This window comes from Oncorhynchus tshawytscha, unplaced genomic scaffold, assembly GCF_018296145.1.
Source record: "Oncorhynchus tshawytscha isolate Ot180627B unplaced genomic scaffold, Otsh_v2.0 Un_contig_8324_pilon_pilon, whole genome shotgun sequence".
Lineage (NCBI taxonomy): Eukaryota > Metazoa > Chordata > Actinopteri > Salmoniformes > Salmonidae > Oncorhynchus > Oncorhynchus tshawytscha.
The window spans coordinates 12,501-30,000 of record NW_024608532.1 but is presented as its reverse complement, the minus strand read 5'-3'; the positions used below and the strand labels follow the sequence as shown (position 1 = coordinate 30,000).

Below are 17,500 nucleotides of genomic sequence, written 5' to 3'. Positions count from 1 at the left end.
CTCTCTGTAGGATGGTTCTGTTGGTTTCTAGAATGTTGACTCTCTGTAGGATGGTTCTATGTTGGTTTCTAGAGTGTTGACTCTCTGTAGGATGGTTCTATGTTGGTTTCTAGAGTGTTGACTCTCTAGGATGGTTCTGTTGGTTTCTCCCTCCCTCCCTCACCTCTAGTTCTTTCTTCATTCTCTCCTCTCTCTCTGTGATGTAGCCCAGTTCGCTGGTCTGACGTCGTAGTGCCTCCCGTCTCTCTCCCTCTCTCTCTGCACCTCCCCCATCCTCCTCTTCAGCTCCTGCAGAGTCTCCTCCTGATCCTGGGGGTGAGGGGAGGGAGAGGTGAGGGGAGGAAGAAGTGGGAGAAGTGGGGGAGAGGGGGGGAGGGAGGGGGTTAACAAAGGGTTAATATTCAACAACAAATTCTCATTGTGACTGTTTTGATCGAAGCCCACCAAATGAATGTATTTTACTGTGTCCTGTTTGCCTTCTAAATGCCCACTAGAGGGTAGTCCAGCTGCATCTTAACACTGAACTACCAGGAGTCGACTGAACTACCAGGAGCAGGGTGTGTGTTCCCTACAGCAGGGTGTGTGTTCCCTACAGCAGGGTGTGTGTTCCCTACAGCAGGGTGTGTTACCTGCAGCAGGGTGTGTTACCTGCAGCAGGGTGTGTGTTACCTGCAGCAGGGTGTGTGTTCCCTACAGCAGGGTGTGTGTTCCCTACAGCAGGGTGTGTGTTCCCTACAGCAGGGTGTGTGTGTTCCCTACAGCAGGGTGTGTGTTACCAACAGCAGGGTGTGTGTGTGTTACCTACAGCAGGGTGTGTGTTACCAACAGCAGGGTGTGTGTGTTCCCTACAGCAGGGTGTGTGTGTTACCAACAGCAGGGTGTGTGTGTGTTACCTACAGCAGGGTGTGTGTTCCCTACAGCAGGGTGTGTGTTACCTACAGCAGGGTGTGTGTTACCTACAGCAGGGTGTGTGTTACCTACAGCAGGGTGTGTGTGTTCCCTACAGAAGGGTGTGTGTTACCTACAGCAGGGTGTGTGTTACCTACAGCAGGGTGTGTGTTACCTACAGCAGGGTGTGTGTTCCCTACAGCAGGGTGTGTGTTCCCTACAGCAGGGTGTGTGTGTGTTACCTACAGCAGGGTGTGTGTGTGTTCCCTACAGCAGGGTGTGTGTGTGTTACCTACAGCAGGGTGTGTGTGTGTTACCTACAGCAGGGTGTGTGTGTTACCTACAGCAGGGTGTGTGTGTTACCTACAGCAGGGTGTGTGTGTTACCTACAGCAGTGTGTGTGTTCCCTACAGCAGGGTGTGTGGTCCCTACAGCAGGGTGTGTGGTCCCTACAGCAGGGTGTGTGTTCCCTACAGCAGGGTGTGTGTTCCCTACAGCAGGGTGTGTGTGTTACCTACAGCAGGGTGTGTGTGTGTTACCTACAGCAGGGTGTGTGTGTGTTACCTACAGCAGTGTGTGTGTGTGTTACCTACAGCAGGGTGTGTGTGTGTTACCTACAGCAGGGTGTGTGTGTTACCTACAGCAGGGTGTGTGTGTTACCTACAGCAGGGTGTGTGTGTTACCTACAGCAGGGTGTGTGTTCCCTACAGCAGGGTGTGTGTTCCCTACAGCAGGGTGTGTGTTCCCTACAGCAGGGTGTGTTACCTACAGCAGGGTGTGTGTTCCCTACAGCAGGGTGTGTGTTCCCTACAGCAGGGTGTGTGTTACCTACAGCAGGGTGTGTGTGTGTTACCTACAGCAGGGTGTGTGTGTGTTACCTACAGCAGGGTGTGTGTTACCTGCAGCAGGGTGTGTGTGTGTTACCTACAGCAGGGTGTGTGTGTGTTACCTACAGCAGGGTGTGTGTGTGTGTGTGTTCTACAGCAGGGTGTGTGTGTGTGTTCCCTACAGCAGGGTGTGTGTTCCCTACAGCAGGGTGTGTGTGTTACCTACAGCAGGGTGTGTGTGTTACCTACAGCAGGGTGTGTGATACCTACAGCAGGGTGTGTGTTACCTACAGCAGGGTGTGTGTGTTCCCTACAGCAGGGTGTGTGTTCCCTACAGCAGGGTGTGTGTTCCCTACAGCAGGGTGTGTGTTCCCTACAGCAGGGTGTGTATGTTACCTACAGCAGGGTGTGTGTTCCCTACAGCAGGGTGTGTGATACCTACAGCAGGGTGTGTGATACCTACAGCAGGGTGTGTGTTCCCTACAGCAGGGTGTGTGTTACCTACAGCAGGGTGTGTGATACCTACAGCAGGGTGTGTTTCCCTACAGCAGGGTGTGTGTTACCTACAGCAGGGTGTGTGATACCTACAGCAGGGTGTGTGTGTTCCCTACAGCAGGGTGTGTGTTACCTACAGCAGGGTGTGTGATACCTACAGCAGGGTGTGTGATACCTACAGCAGGGTGTGTGGTCCCTACAGCAGGGTGTGTGGTCCCTAGCAGCAGGGTGTGTGTTCCCTACAGCAGGGTGTGTGTTCCCTACAGCAGGGTGTGTGTTACCTACAGCAGGGTGTGTGTGTTCCCTACAGCAGGGTGTGTGGTCCCTACAGCAGGGTGTGTGGTCCCTACAGCAGGGTGTGTGATACCTACAGCAGGGTGTGTGTTACCTACAGCAGGGTGTGTGTGTTCCCTACACAGCAGGGTGTGTGTGTTCCCTACAGCAGGGTGTGTGGTCCCTACAGCAGGGTGTGTGTTCCTACAGCAGGGTGTGTGTTACCTACAGCAGGGTGTGTGTTCCCTACAGCAGGGTGTGTGGTCCCTACAGCAGGGTGTGTGGTCCCTACAGCAGGGTGTGTGGTCCCTACAGCAGGGTGTGTGGTCCCTACAGGGGTGTGTCCCTACAGCAGGGTGTGGTCCCTAGGGTGTGTGTTACCTACAGCAGGGTGTGTGTTACCTACAGCAGGGTGTGTGTGTGTTACCTACAGCAGGGTGTGTGTTTCCTACAGCAGGGTGTGTGTGTTACCTACAGCAGGGTGTGTGTGTTACCTACAGCAGGGTGTGTGTGTTGTTACCTACAGCAGGGTGTGTGTTCCCTACAGCAGGGTGTGTGTTCCCTACAGCCTAGGGTGTGTGTTACCTACAGCAGGGTGTGTGTTACCCTACAGCAGGGTGTGTGTTACCTACAGCAGGGTGTGTGTTCCCTACAGCAGGGTGTGTGTTCCCTACAGCAGGGTGTGTGTTCCCTACAGCAGGGTGTGTGTTCCCTACAGCAGGGTGTGTGTTCCCTACAGCAGGGTGTGTGTTACCTACAGCAGGGTGTGTGTTCCCTACAGCAGGGTGTGTATGTTACCTACAGCAGGGTGTGTGTTTCCTACAGCAGGGTGTGTGTGTTACCTACTGCAGGGTGTGTGTTACCTACAGCAGGGTGTGTGTTCCCTACAGCAGGGTGTGTGTTCCCTACAGCAGGGTGTGTGTACCTACAGCAGGGTGTGTGTTCCCTACAGCAGGGTGTGTGTGTTCCCTACAGCAGGGTGTGTGTGTTACCTACAGCAGGGTGTGTGTGTGTGTTCCCTACAGCAGGGTGTGTGTTTACAGCAGGGTGTGTGTGTGTTACCTACAGCAGGGTGTGTGTGTGTTACCTACAGCAGGGTGTGTGTGTGTTACCTACAGCAGGGTGTGTGTGTTCCCTACAGCAGGGTGTGTGTTACCTACAGCAGGGTGTGTGTTACCTACAGCAGGGTGTGTGTTACCTACAGCAGGGTGTGTGTTACCTACAGCAGGGTGTGTGTTACCTACAGCAGGGTGTGTGTTATCTGCAGCAGGGTGTGTGTTACCTACAGCAGGGTGTGTGTGTGTTACCTACAGCAGGGTGTGTGTGTGTACCTACAGCAGGGTGTGTGTGTTACCTACAGCAGGGTGTGTGTGTTACCTACAGCAGGGTGTGTGTTACCTGCAGCAGGGTATGTAGGTGTTTGTTCTCAGCGGTGAGCTGATCATTCTCTGTGTTAGCGCTCAGCACCAGTCCGTCCCGCTCCTCCACTTCCTGTTGCAATGCATGCTGGTCCTCTTCCCGGGCCATCCGCGTTATCTCCAGAGCCTTCTGAAGGACACACACTCTCTGCTGCAGCTCTGACACATGGATAGATAAACACACACACACACACACACACACACACACATTCACAGCATCATCATCGTCATCAATCAATACACACTCAAATACTCAACATCAATCTGTAGTGCTGAGTGACTAAGACATGGATAGTGTTTATTGGCTTATTTCACTGTAGAGCCTCTAGTCCTGCTCACTATACCTTATCCAACCTATTAGTTCCACCACCCACACATGCAATGACATCTCCTGGTTTCAATTATGTTTCTAGAGACAATATCTCTCTCTTCATCACTCAATACCTAGGTTTACCTCCACTGTATTCACATCCTACCATACCTTTGTCTGTACATTATACCTTGATGCTATTTTACCACCCCAGAAACCTCCTTTTACTCTCTGTTCCAGACGTTCTAGACGACCAATTCTTATTGCTTTTAGCCGCACCCTTATTCTACTCCTCCTATGTTCCTCTGGCGATGTAGAGGTGAATCCAGGCCCGGCAGTGCCTAGCTCCACTCCTATTCCCCAGGCGCTCTCTTTTGACGACTTCTGTAACCGTAATAGCCTTGGTTTCATGTATGTTAACATTAGAAGCCTCCACCCTAAGTTTGTTCTATTCACTGCTTTAGCACACTCTGCCAACCCGGATGTTCTAGCTGAATCCTGGTTTAGGAAGACCACCAAAAATTCAGAAATTTTAATTCCAAACTACAACATTTTCAGACAAGATAGAACTGCCAAAGGGGGCGGTGTTGCAATCTACTGCAAAGATAGCCTGCAAAGATAGTAGGACAGAACTCTGCAGGCTATCCAGGTCTGTACCCAAACAATTTGAACTTCTACTTTTAAAAATCCACCTCTCTAAAAACAAGTCTCTCACCGTTGCCGCCTGCTATAGACCACCCTCTGCCCCCAGCTGTGCTCTGGACACCATATGTGAACTGATTGCCCCCCATCTATCTTCAGAGTTCGTGCTGCTAGGCGACCTAAACTGGAACATGCTTAACACCCCAGCCATCCTACAATCTAAGCTTGATGCCCTCAATCTCACACAAATTATCAATGAACCTACCAGGTACCTCCCAAAGCCTTAAACACGGGCACCCTCATAGATATCATCCTAACCAACTTCCCCTCTAAATACACCTCTGCTGTCTTCAACCAAGATCTCAGCGATCACTGCCTGCATCTGTAATGGGTCAGCGGTCAAATGACCTCCACTCATCACTGTCAAACGCTCCCTGAAACACTTCAGCGAGCAGGCCTTTCTAATCGACCTGGACCAGGTATCCTGGAAGGATATGGATCTCATCCCCTCAGTAGAGGATGCCTGGATATTTTTTTTTAAATGCCTTCCTAACCATCTTAAATAAACATGCCCCATTCAAGAAATTTAGAACCAGGAACAGATATAGCCCTTGGTTCTCCCCAGACCTGACTGCCCTTAACCAACACAAAAACATCCTATGGCGTTCTGCATTAGCAACAGCCCCCGTGATATGCAGCTGTTCAGGGAAGCTAGAAACCATTATACACAGGCAGTTAGAAAAGCCAAGGCTAGCTTTTTCAAGCAGAAATTTGCTTCCTGCAACACTAACTCAAAAAGTTCTGGGACACTGTAAAGTCCATGGAGAATAAGAACACCTCCTCCCAGCTGCCCACTGCACTGAAGATAGGAAACACTGTCACCACTGATAAATCCACCATAATTGAGAATTTCAATAAGCATTTTTCTACGGCTGGCCATGCTTTCCACCTGGCTACTCCTACCCCGGTCAACAGCACTGCACCCCCAACAGCAACTCGCCCAAGCCTTCCCCATTTCTCCTTCTCCCAAATCCAGTCAGCTGATGTTCTGAAAGAGCTGCAAAATCTGGACCCCTACAAATCAGCCAGGCTAGACAATCTGGACCCTTTCTTTCTAAAATTATCTGCCGAAATTGTTGCCACCCCTATTACTAGCCTGTTCAACCTCTCTTTCGTGTTGAGATTCCCAAAGATTGGAAAGCAGCTGCGGTCATCCCCCTCTTCAAAGGGGGGGACACTCTTGACCCAAACTGTTACAGACCTATATCTATCCTACCGTGCCTTTCTAAGGTCTTCGAAAGCCAAGTCAACAAACAGATTACCGACCATTTCGAATCTCACCATACCTTCTCTGCTATGCAATCTGGTTTCAGAGCTGGTCACGGGTGCACCTCAGCCACGCTCAAGGTCCTAAATGATATCTTAACCGCCATCGATAAGAAACATTACTGTGCAGCCGTATTCATTGATCTGGCCAAGGCTTTCGACTCTGTCAATCACCACATCCTCATCGGCAGACTCGACAGCCTTGGTTTCTCAAATGATTGCCTCGCCTGGTTCACCAAATACTTCTCTGATAGAGTTCAGTGTGTCAAATCAGAGGGTCTGCTGTCCGGACCTCTGGCAGTCTCTATGGGGGTGCCACAGGGTTCAATTCTTGGACCGACTCTCTTCTCTGTATACATCAATGATGTCGCTCTTGCTGCTGGTGAGTCTCTGATCCACCTCTACGCAGACGACACCATTCTGTATACTTCTGGCCCTTCTTTGGACACTGTGTTAACAACCCTCCAGGCAAGCTTCAATGCCATACAACTCTCCTTCCGTGGCCTCCAATTGCTCATAAATACAAGTAAAACTAAATGCATGCTCTTCAACCGATCGCTACCTGCACCTACCCGCCTGTCCAACATCACTACTCTGGACGGCTCTGACTTAGAATACGTGGACAACTACAAATACTTGGGTGTCTGGTTAGACTGTAAACTCTCCTTCCAGACCCATATCAAACATCTCCAATCCAAAGTTAAATCTAGAATTGGCTTCCTATTTCGCAACAAAGCATCCTTCACTCATGCTGCCAAACATACCCTTGTAAAACTGACCATCCTACCAATCCTCGACTTTGGCGATGTCATTTACAAAATAGCCTCCAATACCCTACTCAACAAATTGGATGCAGTCTATCACAGTGCCATCCGTTTTGTCACCAAAGCCCCATATACTACCCACCATTGCGACCTGTACGCTCTCGTTGGCTGGCCCTCGCTTCATACTCGTCGCCAAACCCACTGGCTCCATGTCATCTACAAGACCCTGCTAGGTAAAGTCCCCCCTTATCTCAGCTCGCTGGTCACCATAGCATCTCCCACCTGTAGCACACGCTCCAGCAGGTATATCTCTCTAGTCACCCCAAAACCAATTCTTTCTTTGGCCGCCTCTCCTTCCAGTTCTCTGCTGCCAATGACTGGAACGAACTACAAAAATCTCTGAAACTGGAAACACTTATCTCCCTCACTAGCTTTAAGCACCAACTGTCAGAGCAGCTCACAGATTACTGCACCTGTACATAGCCCACCTATAATTTAGCCCAAACAACTACCACTTTCCCAACTGTATTTAATTTTAATTAATTTATTTATTTTGCTCCTTTGCACCCCATTATTTTTATTTCTACTTTGCATTCTTCCATTGCAAAACTACCATTCCAGTGTTTTACTTGCTATATTGTATTTACTTTGCCACCATGGCCTTTTTTTGCCTTTACCTCCCTTCTCACCTCATTTGCTCACATTGTATATAGACTTGTTTATACTGTATTATTGACTGTATGTTTGTTTTACTCCATGTGTAACTCTGTGTCGTTGTATCTGTCAAACTGCTTTGCTTTATCTTGGCCAGGTCGCAATTGTAAATGAGAACTTGTTCTCAACTTGCCTACCTGGTTAAATAAAGGTAAAATAAATAAATAAAAATATACCATCTAACAACAAGAGAGAGGGATTCACTTTTATGTTAGATACACACAGACCAGATATACCATCTAACAACAAGAGAGAGGGATCCACTTTTACCCCTGTTATGTTAGATACACACCGACCAGATATACCATCTAACAAGATGATTACTCCAGACAGGCGATTACTACTTACCCATGAGTTGTTCATTCTGACTGCAGAGAGCAGCCATGTTTTCCTGGAGGTTACTTCTCTCTACTCCAGCCTCCTTCCTGACTACAGCCATATCGTACTCAAGAGTCTGTCTCTGTGCCTCTCCTCTCTCAGTGCTGCTCTCAGCCTGGCCACCTGGCCCTCTAGAGAGGATACCTGGAGGGAAGGGTGGAGGAAACGTTGGGTGATAGGACTCTCAGACGGTCCCAGGTGGCTCCCTACCCGTTTCAATGTGTATCAAACTAGAGGTTCATACGGGGCGTCGTAATAAATCCCATCAGCACACACTCAGGGGTTGGAAATTAACACCTATTTCACCAGCCACGTTTTTGTTAGCCGCGAGCTGAATAATTCTTTCGGACTATTCTGGAAAATGTCAGGGCACCGCCAAGAGCAAAGAAACAGAGGACCGCCATGTCGATTTGCGAAGCTGAGCTCACCGAGCAGCCTGCTAACCCGACCACCGAAGTTGAGGAACCAAGCAGCAAGGTGACTTTACCTCATGAAGCTGGTTGAGAGAATGTCAAGAGTGTGAAAAACTGCCATCAAGGCAAAGGGTGGCTACTTTGAAGAATCTAAAATCTATTTTTATTTGTTTAACACTTTTTTGGTAAATACATGATTCCATATGTGTTATTTCATAGTTTTGATGTCTTCACTATTATTCTACAATGTTGATAAACAGCAAAAATAAAGACAGACCCTGGAATGAGTAGGTGTGTCCAAACGTTAGACTGGTACTGTACATAGCAGTGTAATCATGTTGTATTGTGTAGTTATTATACAGTAGTATTGATATTGTGTTGTATTGTGTCGTTATTATACAGTAGTACTGATATTGTGTTATAAATGTAAGGGTAGGTCTACAGTACCTGCTCGTTGTGTTTGGAGGTTAGTTCCAGCTTGTCTCTCTCCAGCTGGTTGACCCTCCATCGTAGCTCCTCGGGCCCCCGCGGTTCCTGTCCAACAACCTCCAGCCTGTCCCCCTCCTCTTCCCTGGAGCGCTGTTGCTGACGCTCAGCCTGCAGAGCACAGATTATCTCCTTCAGTCTGAAACACAGAGAAACTACAGTTAGAATTGCATGCATCTGTGTGTAAACCGTGTGTAAACATCTAGGTTATTGGCATCTGTAACTATGAACATGAAATTATTGGCATCTGAACTTTAACACTTTACACTGTCTATCTGTGTATTCAATCACCTCAAAAAAATAACTATTATATTTACATTTAAAACATATTTTGACCTCTGGTAGATAAAAGGTTCCTCCGTACCTGTTGATCTCATCCTCGCAGCACTTGGCTGCAGTAGCCGCTGATCGGGGGTGTGAGGCCCGCAGGGAGGGCTTGGACTGCCCACTGTCCTTCCGTCTGGGTCGGTCATGATACCGGAGCCGCTCCGAAGTGACTGTCGCCGGTCTTTCCGTTGGCATAATGTCAGGTCAGAGAGGATACTCTGTCCAGACTTACTGATTCTAGTCTGTTGTCCCCTGAGAGTGTATATTACACAGCCAATAATGCAAATATTTGATTAGCTAAAAGCCTATTTTGTAACCTTGGAAACACAATGATGTTTTGTTTACCTTTACAAGTGAAGGCGATGAGCTAAACTAGCCAGCTACTAACTTACTAGTTAACGTTAACTTAATAGATCACACTAGTATGAGAATATCTAGTTCGCAGGTAAACGAAAAAAAAATAATATTAAAAATGACGAAGTATTAAAGCAAAGAGGATTGGGCATTGGTTGGCTAACTATATCGGATAGCTCCCTCTCTGGCTTGACAGTAAAACCCGCTGATAGTGTGTCTGCTGGTCAGAGACCCGTTTGAGATAACCGAGTTGAACGTTACGTTGCTTAGTTAACGTTGCCTTGCCAGCAAGACCGCTCTGCCCGAAACAAGACGGTCGACAGTCGAGATCGGTTCAAATAAGTACATTTTAGACAACAAAAAATGAAAGAACTTCTGAAATGACAATAATGTTTTAGACTTTATACAACCCGGTGGTGATGAAGTGACAAACAAGTAGAGTACGTTTAAAGAGGAACTTACAGATGTTTGTCTCGATATCCGTTGTGAATTTGACGCCATCTTTGCCGTTTGTTTTCGTACGTCACTTCCCTCTTCCATTCTAGCCCTCCGATTGGCCGAACAGGCCCTCTGACGCGTTTAATGAAAGGGGTTTGTAAACAATAAAAATGTTGACGATGTTTTATTTTTGTTTATTTATTATTTGTTTATTATTTGTTTGTTTATTTGTTTCATAAGAAGAACATATATTTGTCGTTGATGTCTTATATTTATTTGTTATTGTGTTGTAATTTGAAATTGGAATAAAAAATAATCATTATGACGTGGGAATCGAGACATGGATGAGTGAAGCAATGGTTTATTCATGTTTATTTCACCTTTATTTAACCAGGTAGACTAGTTGAGAACACCTTTATTTAACCAGGTAGGCCAGTTGAGAACACCTTTATTTAACCAGTTAGGCTAGTTGAGAACACCTTTATTTAACCAGGTAGGCTAGTTGAGAACATGTTCTCATTTACAACTGAGACCTGGCCAAAACAAAGCAAAGCAGTGCGACAAACAACAACACAGAGTTACACATGGAATAAAACAAACATACAGTCAATAACACAATAGAAAAAAGTCTATATACAGTGTGTGCAAATGAGGTAGGATAAGAGAGGTAAGGCAATAAATAGGCCATAGTGGCGAAGTAATTAGCAATTTAACACTGGAGTGATAGATGTGCAGAAGATGAATGTGCAAGTAGAGATACTTGGGTGAGAAGGAGCAAAATAAATAACAGTATGGGAATGAGGTAGATAATGGGCTGTTTACAGATGGGCTATGTACAGGTTCAGTGAACTGTGAGCTTCTCTGACAGCTGGTGCTTAAAGCTAGTGAGGGAGACATGAGTCTCCAGCTGCAGTGATTTTTGCAGTTCGTTCCAGTCATTGGCAGCAGAGAACTGGAAGGAAAGGCGGCCAAAGAGGAATTGGCTTTGGGGGTGACCAGTGAAATATACCTGCTAGAGCGCGTGCTACGGGTGGGTGCTGGTTTAGGTTTAGAAACTCTGTGAGTAAAGTTTCATTTAATCTCCAGTTCTGGCTAAAATGTTCAACTGGTATGCATTCGTTTTATAGTTAACGTTATGTCCTTTCTACTGCGAAGTATGTCCCCCCTCTGGCATGCCCGCCTGGTACGTCCGCCATAATGGCTAGAATGGATCCATGTCAAGTTAACGTGAGCTTTGACATCGTAGTAGGTTAGGATAATTAACGCAGCAGGTTATGAGAATTAACGTAGCAGGTTATTAGAATTAGGGTTAGTTTAGAAAAAGGGTTAGGGTTAGCTGAAATGCAATAAACAACCACTTTTGACGTTCATTTGACAAAAGATGGATACCGTCTAGCCATGACCCAGTCCAGCGGAGGGCGGGAGTGAGACCTGTGTGAAGCTAGCAGCATATTGAAGTATGGCCCACAATGCAATTTACAAGTCTAATAAATCTACATATTTCAACAGATGTATACTGTTTTGTGTCAAATTAATTATTGTATTTAAATATATATATATTTATAACAACATTCCAAACTATTTTAGAATTAATTCGTCCAAATGTGTCATGATTCCACTATTTGTATCCGTTTTTGAATCGATTTCAAAGGGGAAACTTTTATTTTGAAGTCGAACCGCATATTTCTCCGGTTGTTTGTTATTGTAGCTAACTTCACACAGGTGAGTTACATTCAATTCCTGCTGCGAGTTACAGGCACGCCTTTACAACTCGGGGCCACTTGTTTCTGGTAAGAAATTTTAACAATACGCATGCATATTATTTTTATTATTTTGTAACTAGACTGTCTAGCTACAATGCATTATTGTGTGTCAAAGTTAGCAATCTAATAACGGAGAAAATGATACAACGGAGTTCCGTTTTCATTGACTCGGCGTGCTAATTATAATAGATGAGCCTCGTTGTAAACATGACCATCTTAATATATAGCAAAAGACGCGAAAGAATCAAGCACATTTGTGAGCTCCGAGCTATTAAACGTGTCAGTCTACGAGGGTGTAATATGAAGGCAGCCACATAAGCATGTTATTGACTGACCATTGCATGGTTTCCAGTTGTTCTCGCTAACTGGTGGAGGGAAGGGTGTTTGTTTGGCTGGTGGATCGGGTTCTCACTTTGCGACAAATGGCGCCCAAGCCTCCCAATTCTCTTTGAGTGTCAATGAGTACGTTTACATGCACACGATAATGCAATTATTTTGTACAGTCAGATTCGTGTAATAGTTAGTTAACGTTTACATGCTTTGCCAGAACATTTTTTCCCCTAGTAATCCTGCTTTAAATGGACAGTTGCGTGCATCTGAAATCAGGCCACTTAAATGGGACTTTTGATAAATGTAGAAAATCGCCAATCAAAATAAACGTAATACCAAAGTGACTTATGTTTTGAGAAGTGTATTTGATAATGAGTTCGGACGTAGACTGAACAAGAATATAAAGGCAGCATGTAAGTGTTGGTCCCATGTTTCATGAGCTGAAATAAAAGATTCCAGACATTTTCTATAGGCACAAAAGCTTATTACTATGAAATTGTGCCCAAATTTGTTTACATCCCTGTCAGTGAGCATTTCTCCTTTGCCAAGATAATCCATCCACCCGGTGTGGCTTATAAGGAAGCTGATTATTTATTAGGCATAATCATTACATAGGTGCACCTTGTGCTGGTGTAACCAGTATGAAATGGCTAGCTAGTTAGCCGGGTGCACGCTAATAGTGTTTTCAATCAGTGATGTCACTCACTCTGAGACCTTGAAGTAGTGGTTCCCCTTTGCTCTGCAAGGGCCGCTGCTTTTGTGGAGCGATGGGTAACGATGCTTTGTGGGTGACTTGTTGAGGTGTGCGGAGGGTCCCTGGTTCGAGCCCAGGTATGGGCGAGGAGAGGGACGGAAGCAAAACTGTTATGCTGGGGACAGTAAAGGGCCACTCTAAAATATGAATGTCACATGTCTCAAGTTGAGGGAGTGTACAATTGGCATGCTGATTGCAAGAATGTCCAACAGAGCTGTTGCCAGATAATTTAATGATCATTTCTCTACTATAAGTCGTTTTTGGAGAACTTGTCAGTATGTCCAACCGGCCTCACAACCGTAGACCACGTGTAACCACGCCAGCCCAGGACCTCCACATCCGGCTTCTTCACCTGCGGGATCTTCTGAGACCAGCCACCCGGACAGCTGATGAAACTGAGGGTTTGCACAACCAATGAAGTTCTTCACAAACTGTCAGAAACCAGAGAAGAGAAGCCAGTCGTCCTCACCAGGGTCTTGACCTGACTGCAGTTCGGTGTCGTCACTGACTTCAGTGGGCAAATGCTCACCTTCAATGGCCACTGGTACGGTGGAGAAGTGTGCTCTTCACAGATGAATCCCAGTTTCAACTGTACCAGGCAGATGGCAGACTGGTGTGTGGGCGAGAGGTTTGCTGATGTCAGGTGGGAGTGAAGGACAGTGTTTGCTAGCTTAGCCAGCTAGTCCTAAGGAGGAATCTGGTACACAGCAGGCAGGAGCGACACCGTGTGCCAGCTAGGTAGACTGTGTCCTCAGCCCCCAAGTTCTGTTAACGGTGAGGGTAGGTGGGAGCCGAAGGACCCTGCCTCCCACTGGTCCGCTGGCCGTCTCCCAAGCGGGCCGGTCCGCTACACACCAGTATCACTAGTCGTACATCGTTGTCGTTATTCTCATCATTTCTAATCTACAATGTTTGATTACAGTCATTTCTGTTAATCAATTTATTATCATTGATTATTCCTATTGTTGTCATTGTCTGAGTGGACACGTTGTTGACAGAGACCACGAGCTTGTGAGGAACAAGTTTTGGTTTATTTCATTCCTTTTACCAGTTTTGCCTTGGAGTGCTCCTGTCAATCTTCAGCAAGGATATGCATCTGATTATGCATAGAAGTAGGCCAAATATAGACCTATAAAATGTGCCCATTTGGGAATGTGATTAGTATTTCTGATTGTCTTCACTCATCATCAATGTGGAGTTTCTCAGTTATTTTCACCTCAAAAAGCAAGTCTGATTTATTTTATTTTTACATCCCATTGATGTAGTTTCTCAACGTTGCCTGTTGGGAAAATCCCTCAAAGCGTTCTCCCTTTTCGATAACCACTCAGCATGAAAAGGGGGGGAAAAATGTCATGCTCTGATCCCGTGGATCAGTCATAAAATAGGCCTGCCTGATTACTAATTATCCCTGTCTGTCCAGAGCTAACTGGAGTGGGAAACTCTTGAGGACCCAGAGTATTTTATTCTAAGTTTGCCCCAGCCTTGGGCCAAGTTGATACAGTGTTTCATGTTCCTTGCAGACAGGCCATGCATAGACAAGGTGATTTCTAGGATATACATCAGACAAGCTCAGTAGCCTATAGGTGATTTTTATTCTGTGATTTGTATTCACATGTGTCTATATATGGGAGAAATACACTTAAAAAAAAAAAATGCCAACCAATCGATTGGTTGAAAGAACAGATGACTCTCAGTCGACCAAGATTATTATTATTTTAAAAAATTGGGTACAGCCCTAAAATACAAGTGTAACGTGTGTGTGTAGGGAGTCATTTTTTTGTATTTGTCTATAAAAAAAATATCACAACTTATTTCAACATTGATTATGAATTTATGAACATTCTAAAAGCAGTGTTATGACATACATCGCCATGGCAACAGGAAGCAGCAACAGTATCATTTTCAATGTATGTAAACTAAATGGTTCATCATGTAAAAACAACTGAATGAGCCCCCCCAAAAAAATGTGCTGGGATCGATTTCGATGATATGAAACGGTGAAGATGTTTGTTTTTTTGTGTCCTGGCTTACTTTGTTACTGTGAATGTCTTACACTGTGTGGTCCCGACAGCTAGCTCTTTGTTACTGTGAATGTCTTGACCGCTAGCTCTTTGTTACTGTGAATGTCTTGACCGCTAGCTCTTTGTTACTGTGAATGTCTTACACTGTGTGGTCCTGACAGCTAGCTCTTTGTTACTGTGAATGTCTTACACTGTGTGGTCCCGACAGCTAGCTCTTTGTTACTGTGAATGTCTTACACTGTGTGGTCCCGACAGCTAGCTCTTTGTTACTGTGAATGTCTTACACTGTGTGGTCCCGACCGCTAGCTCTTTGTTACTGTGAATGTCTTACACTGTGTGGTCCCGACCGCTAGCTCTTTGTTACTGTGAATGTCTTACACTGTGTGGTCCCGACAGCTAGCTCTTTGTTACTGTGAATGTCTTACACTGTGTGGTCCCGACCGCTAGCTCTTTGTTACTGTGAATGTCTTACACTGTGTGGTCCCGACAGCTAGCTCTTTGTTACTGTGAATGTCTTGACAGCTAGCTCTTTGTTACTGTGAATGTCTTGACCGCTAGCTCTTTGTTACTGTGAATGTCTTACACTGTGTGGTCCCGACAACTAGCTCTTTGTTACTGTGAATGTCTTACACTGTGTGGTCCCGACAACTAGCTCTTTGTTTACCATTCACTTCCTGTTGAGGGCTAACTTAGCAAGCTTGGGTTCTGATAAAGAGTTCCACAGTTGAGCTAAACTCAAGGCAGTTATATTCTTCAAGAATCGATGTGTTCTATATCGTTCATTGACGTCAAAATTGTAGCAACTGAAGATTGATGTTTCTTTTATTTTTTTACGATGTCTGTCTTGCAAACCAACTGCCTCTCCTCCACTAGTGTTTAGTGACGTGTCTGTCCTGTCAGCTGATCTCTATTGGGGCGACCTTATCTCCTCTCCTCTCCTCTCCTCTCCACAGTATGAGAAGTAGTGCTGCAGCAGGATGCCAGGCAAGGCAGCAGACACGTTCCAACCTGGGGACTTGGTCTTCGCCAAGATGAGGGGCTTCCCCCATTGGCCGGCCAGGGTGAGTCTAACACACACCGACTGTCTGCTGATGTAGTTGACAAACCTTTTGTATTTGACTGCATTTTACTCCCTTAATGGCTAGTTATGGTTTTGTCTCGTTACTGCAAATCCCCAACGGGCTCAGGAGAGGAAGATGGTGTCTGTCTCTCATACAGATAGATAAGCAGTGTCTCTCCTACAGATAAGCAGTGTCTCTCCTACAGATAGATAAGCAGTGTCTCTCCTACAGATAGATAGCAGTGTCTCTCCTACAGATAGATAAGCAGTGTCTCTCCTACAGATAGATAGCAGTGTCTCTCCTACAGATAGATAAGCAGTGTCTGTGTTTCTCCTACAGATAGATAAGCAGTGTCTCTCCTACAGATAGATAAGCAGTGTCTCTCCTACAGATAGATAAGCAGTGTCTCTCCTACAGATAGATAAGCAGTGTCTCTCCTACAGATAGATAAGCAGTGTCTGTGTTTCTCCTACAGATCGCCCGGGGCGAGAGCTCTAAGAAGAAGGTTCCAGTGTTTTTCTTTGGAACTCACCAGACGTAAGTAGAGGAGGCTTCCTTCCTGTCTTTCCTCCCTGTCCTTCCTTCCTGTCTTTCCTCCCTGTCCTTCCTTCCTGTCTTTCCTCCCTGTCCTTCCTTCCTGTCTTTCCTCCTGTCCTTCCTTCCTGTCTTTCCTCCCTGTCCTTCCTTCCTGTCCTTCCTTCCTGTCTTTCCTCCCTGTCCTTCCTTCCTGTCTTTCCTCCCTGTCCTTCCTTCCTGTCTTTCCTCCCTGTCCTTCCTTCCTGTCTTTCCTCCCTGTCCTTCCTTCCTGTCTTTCCTCCCTGTCCTTCCTTCCTGTCTTTCCTCCCTGTCCTTCCTCCCTGTCCTTCCTTCCTGTCTTTCCTCCCTTTTCTTCCTGCCCTTCCTATCCTTCCTTTCTGTCCTGTCCTTCCTACCTGTCCTTCCTATCCTGTCCTTCCTATCCTTCCTATCCTGTCCTTCCTATGTTGTCCTTCCTATCCTGTACGTCCTATCCTGCCCTTCCTATCGTTCCTGTCCTTCCTATCCTGTCCTTCCTTCCTATCCTTCCGGTCCTTCCTTCCTATCCTGTCCTATCCTTCCTGTCCACCCTATCCTATCCTGTCCTATCCTTCCTGTCCTTCCTATCCCATCCTTCCTGTCCTATCCTTCCTGTCCTATCCTTCCTGTCCTTCCTGTCCTGTCCTTGCTATCCTGTCCTATCCTGTCCTATCCGTCCTGTCCTTCCTATCCTGTCCTTCCTATCCTATCCTGTCCTATCCTATCCTGTCCTATCCTTCCTGTCCTTCCTATCCCATCCTTCCTGTCCTATCCTTCCTGTCCTATCCTTCCTGTCCTTCCTGTCCTGTCCTTGCTATCCTGTCCTATCCTGTCCTATCCGTCCTGTCCTTCCTATCCTGTCCTTCCTATCCTATCCTTCCAGCTGATTTACTGATGCAGCTTTTTTAAACGTTTTATTTATTATTTAACTGGTCAGTTAAGAACAAATTCTTATTTTCAATA

The 17,500-nt window shown here is 46.1% G+C and overlaps 3 protein-coding genes across 3 annotated transcripts in view; 1 reads left to right on the top strand and 2 right to left on the bottom strand.

Moving 5' to 3' along the window:
• LOC121843599 (coiled-coil domain-containing protein 171-like) overlaps nt 1-234 on the bottom strand; it is a 33,415-nt gene extending 33,181 nt beyond the window's left edge. Inside the window, exon 1 of the mRNA XM_042313327.1 lies at nt 164-234. Within this exon, the coding sequence (XP_042169261.1) occupies nt 164-181 (18 nt within the window). The 5' untranslated portion in view covers nt 182-234. The remainder of the gene's footprint in view (nt 1-163) is intronic.
• Nucleotides 235-8,086: 7,852 nt separating this feature from the next.
• Nucleotides 8,087-10,160, bottom strand: LOC112217845. Its single transcript, XM_024378430.2, has 4 exons — nt 10,078-10,160; nt 9,299-9,513; nt 8,896-9,073; nt 8,087-8,179 (listed from the first exon to the last, which is right to left on the bottom strand). Exons 2-4 carry the CDS (start codon nt 9,454-9,456, stop codon nt 8,087-8,089), a joined length of 429 nt encoding a protein of 142 aa, XP_024234198.2. The 5' UTR covers nt 9,457-9,513; nt 10,078-10,160.
• A 5,688-nt stretch (nt 10,161-15,848) lies between these two features.
• LOC112217848 (hepatoma-derived growth factor-like) overlaps nt 15,849-17,500 on the top strand; it is a 2,747-nt gene continuing 1,095 nt past the window's right edge. Inside the window, exons 1-2 of the mRNA XM_042313328.1 lie at nt 15,849-15,982; nt 16,458-16,519. Coding sequence (XP_042169262.1) covers nt 15,899-15,982; nt 16,458-16,519 — 146 coding nt within the window. The 5' untranslated portion in view covers nt 15,849-15,898. The remainder of the gene's footprint in view (nt 15,983-16,457; nt 16,520-17,500) is intronic.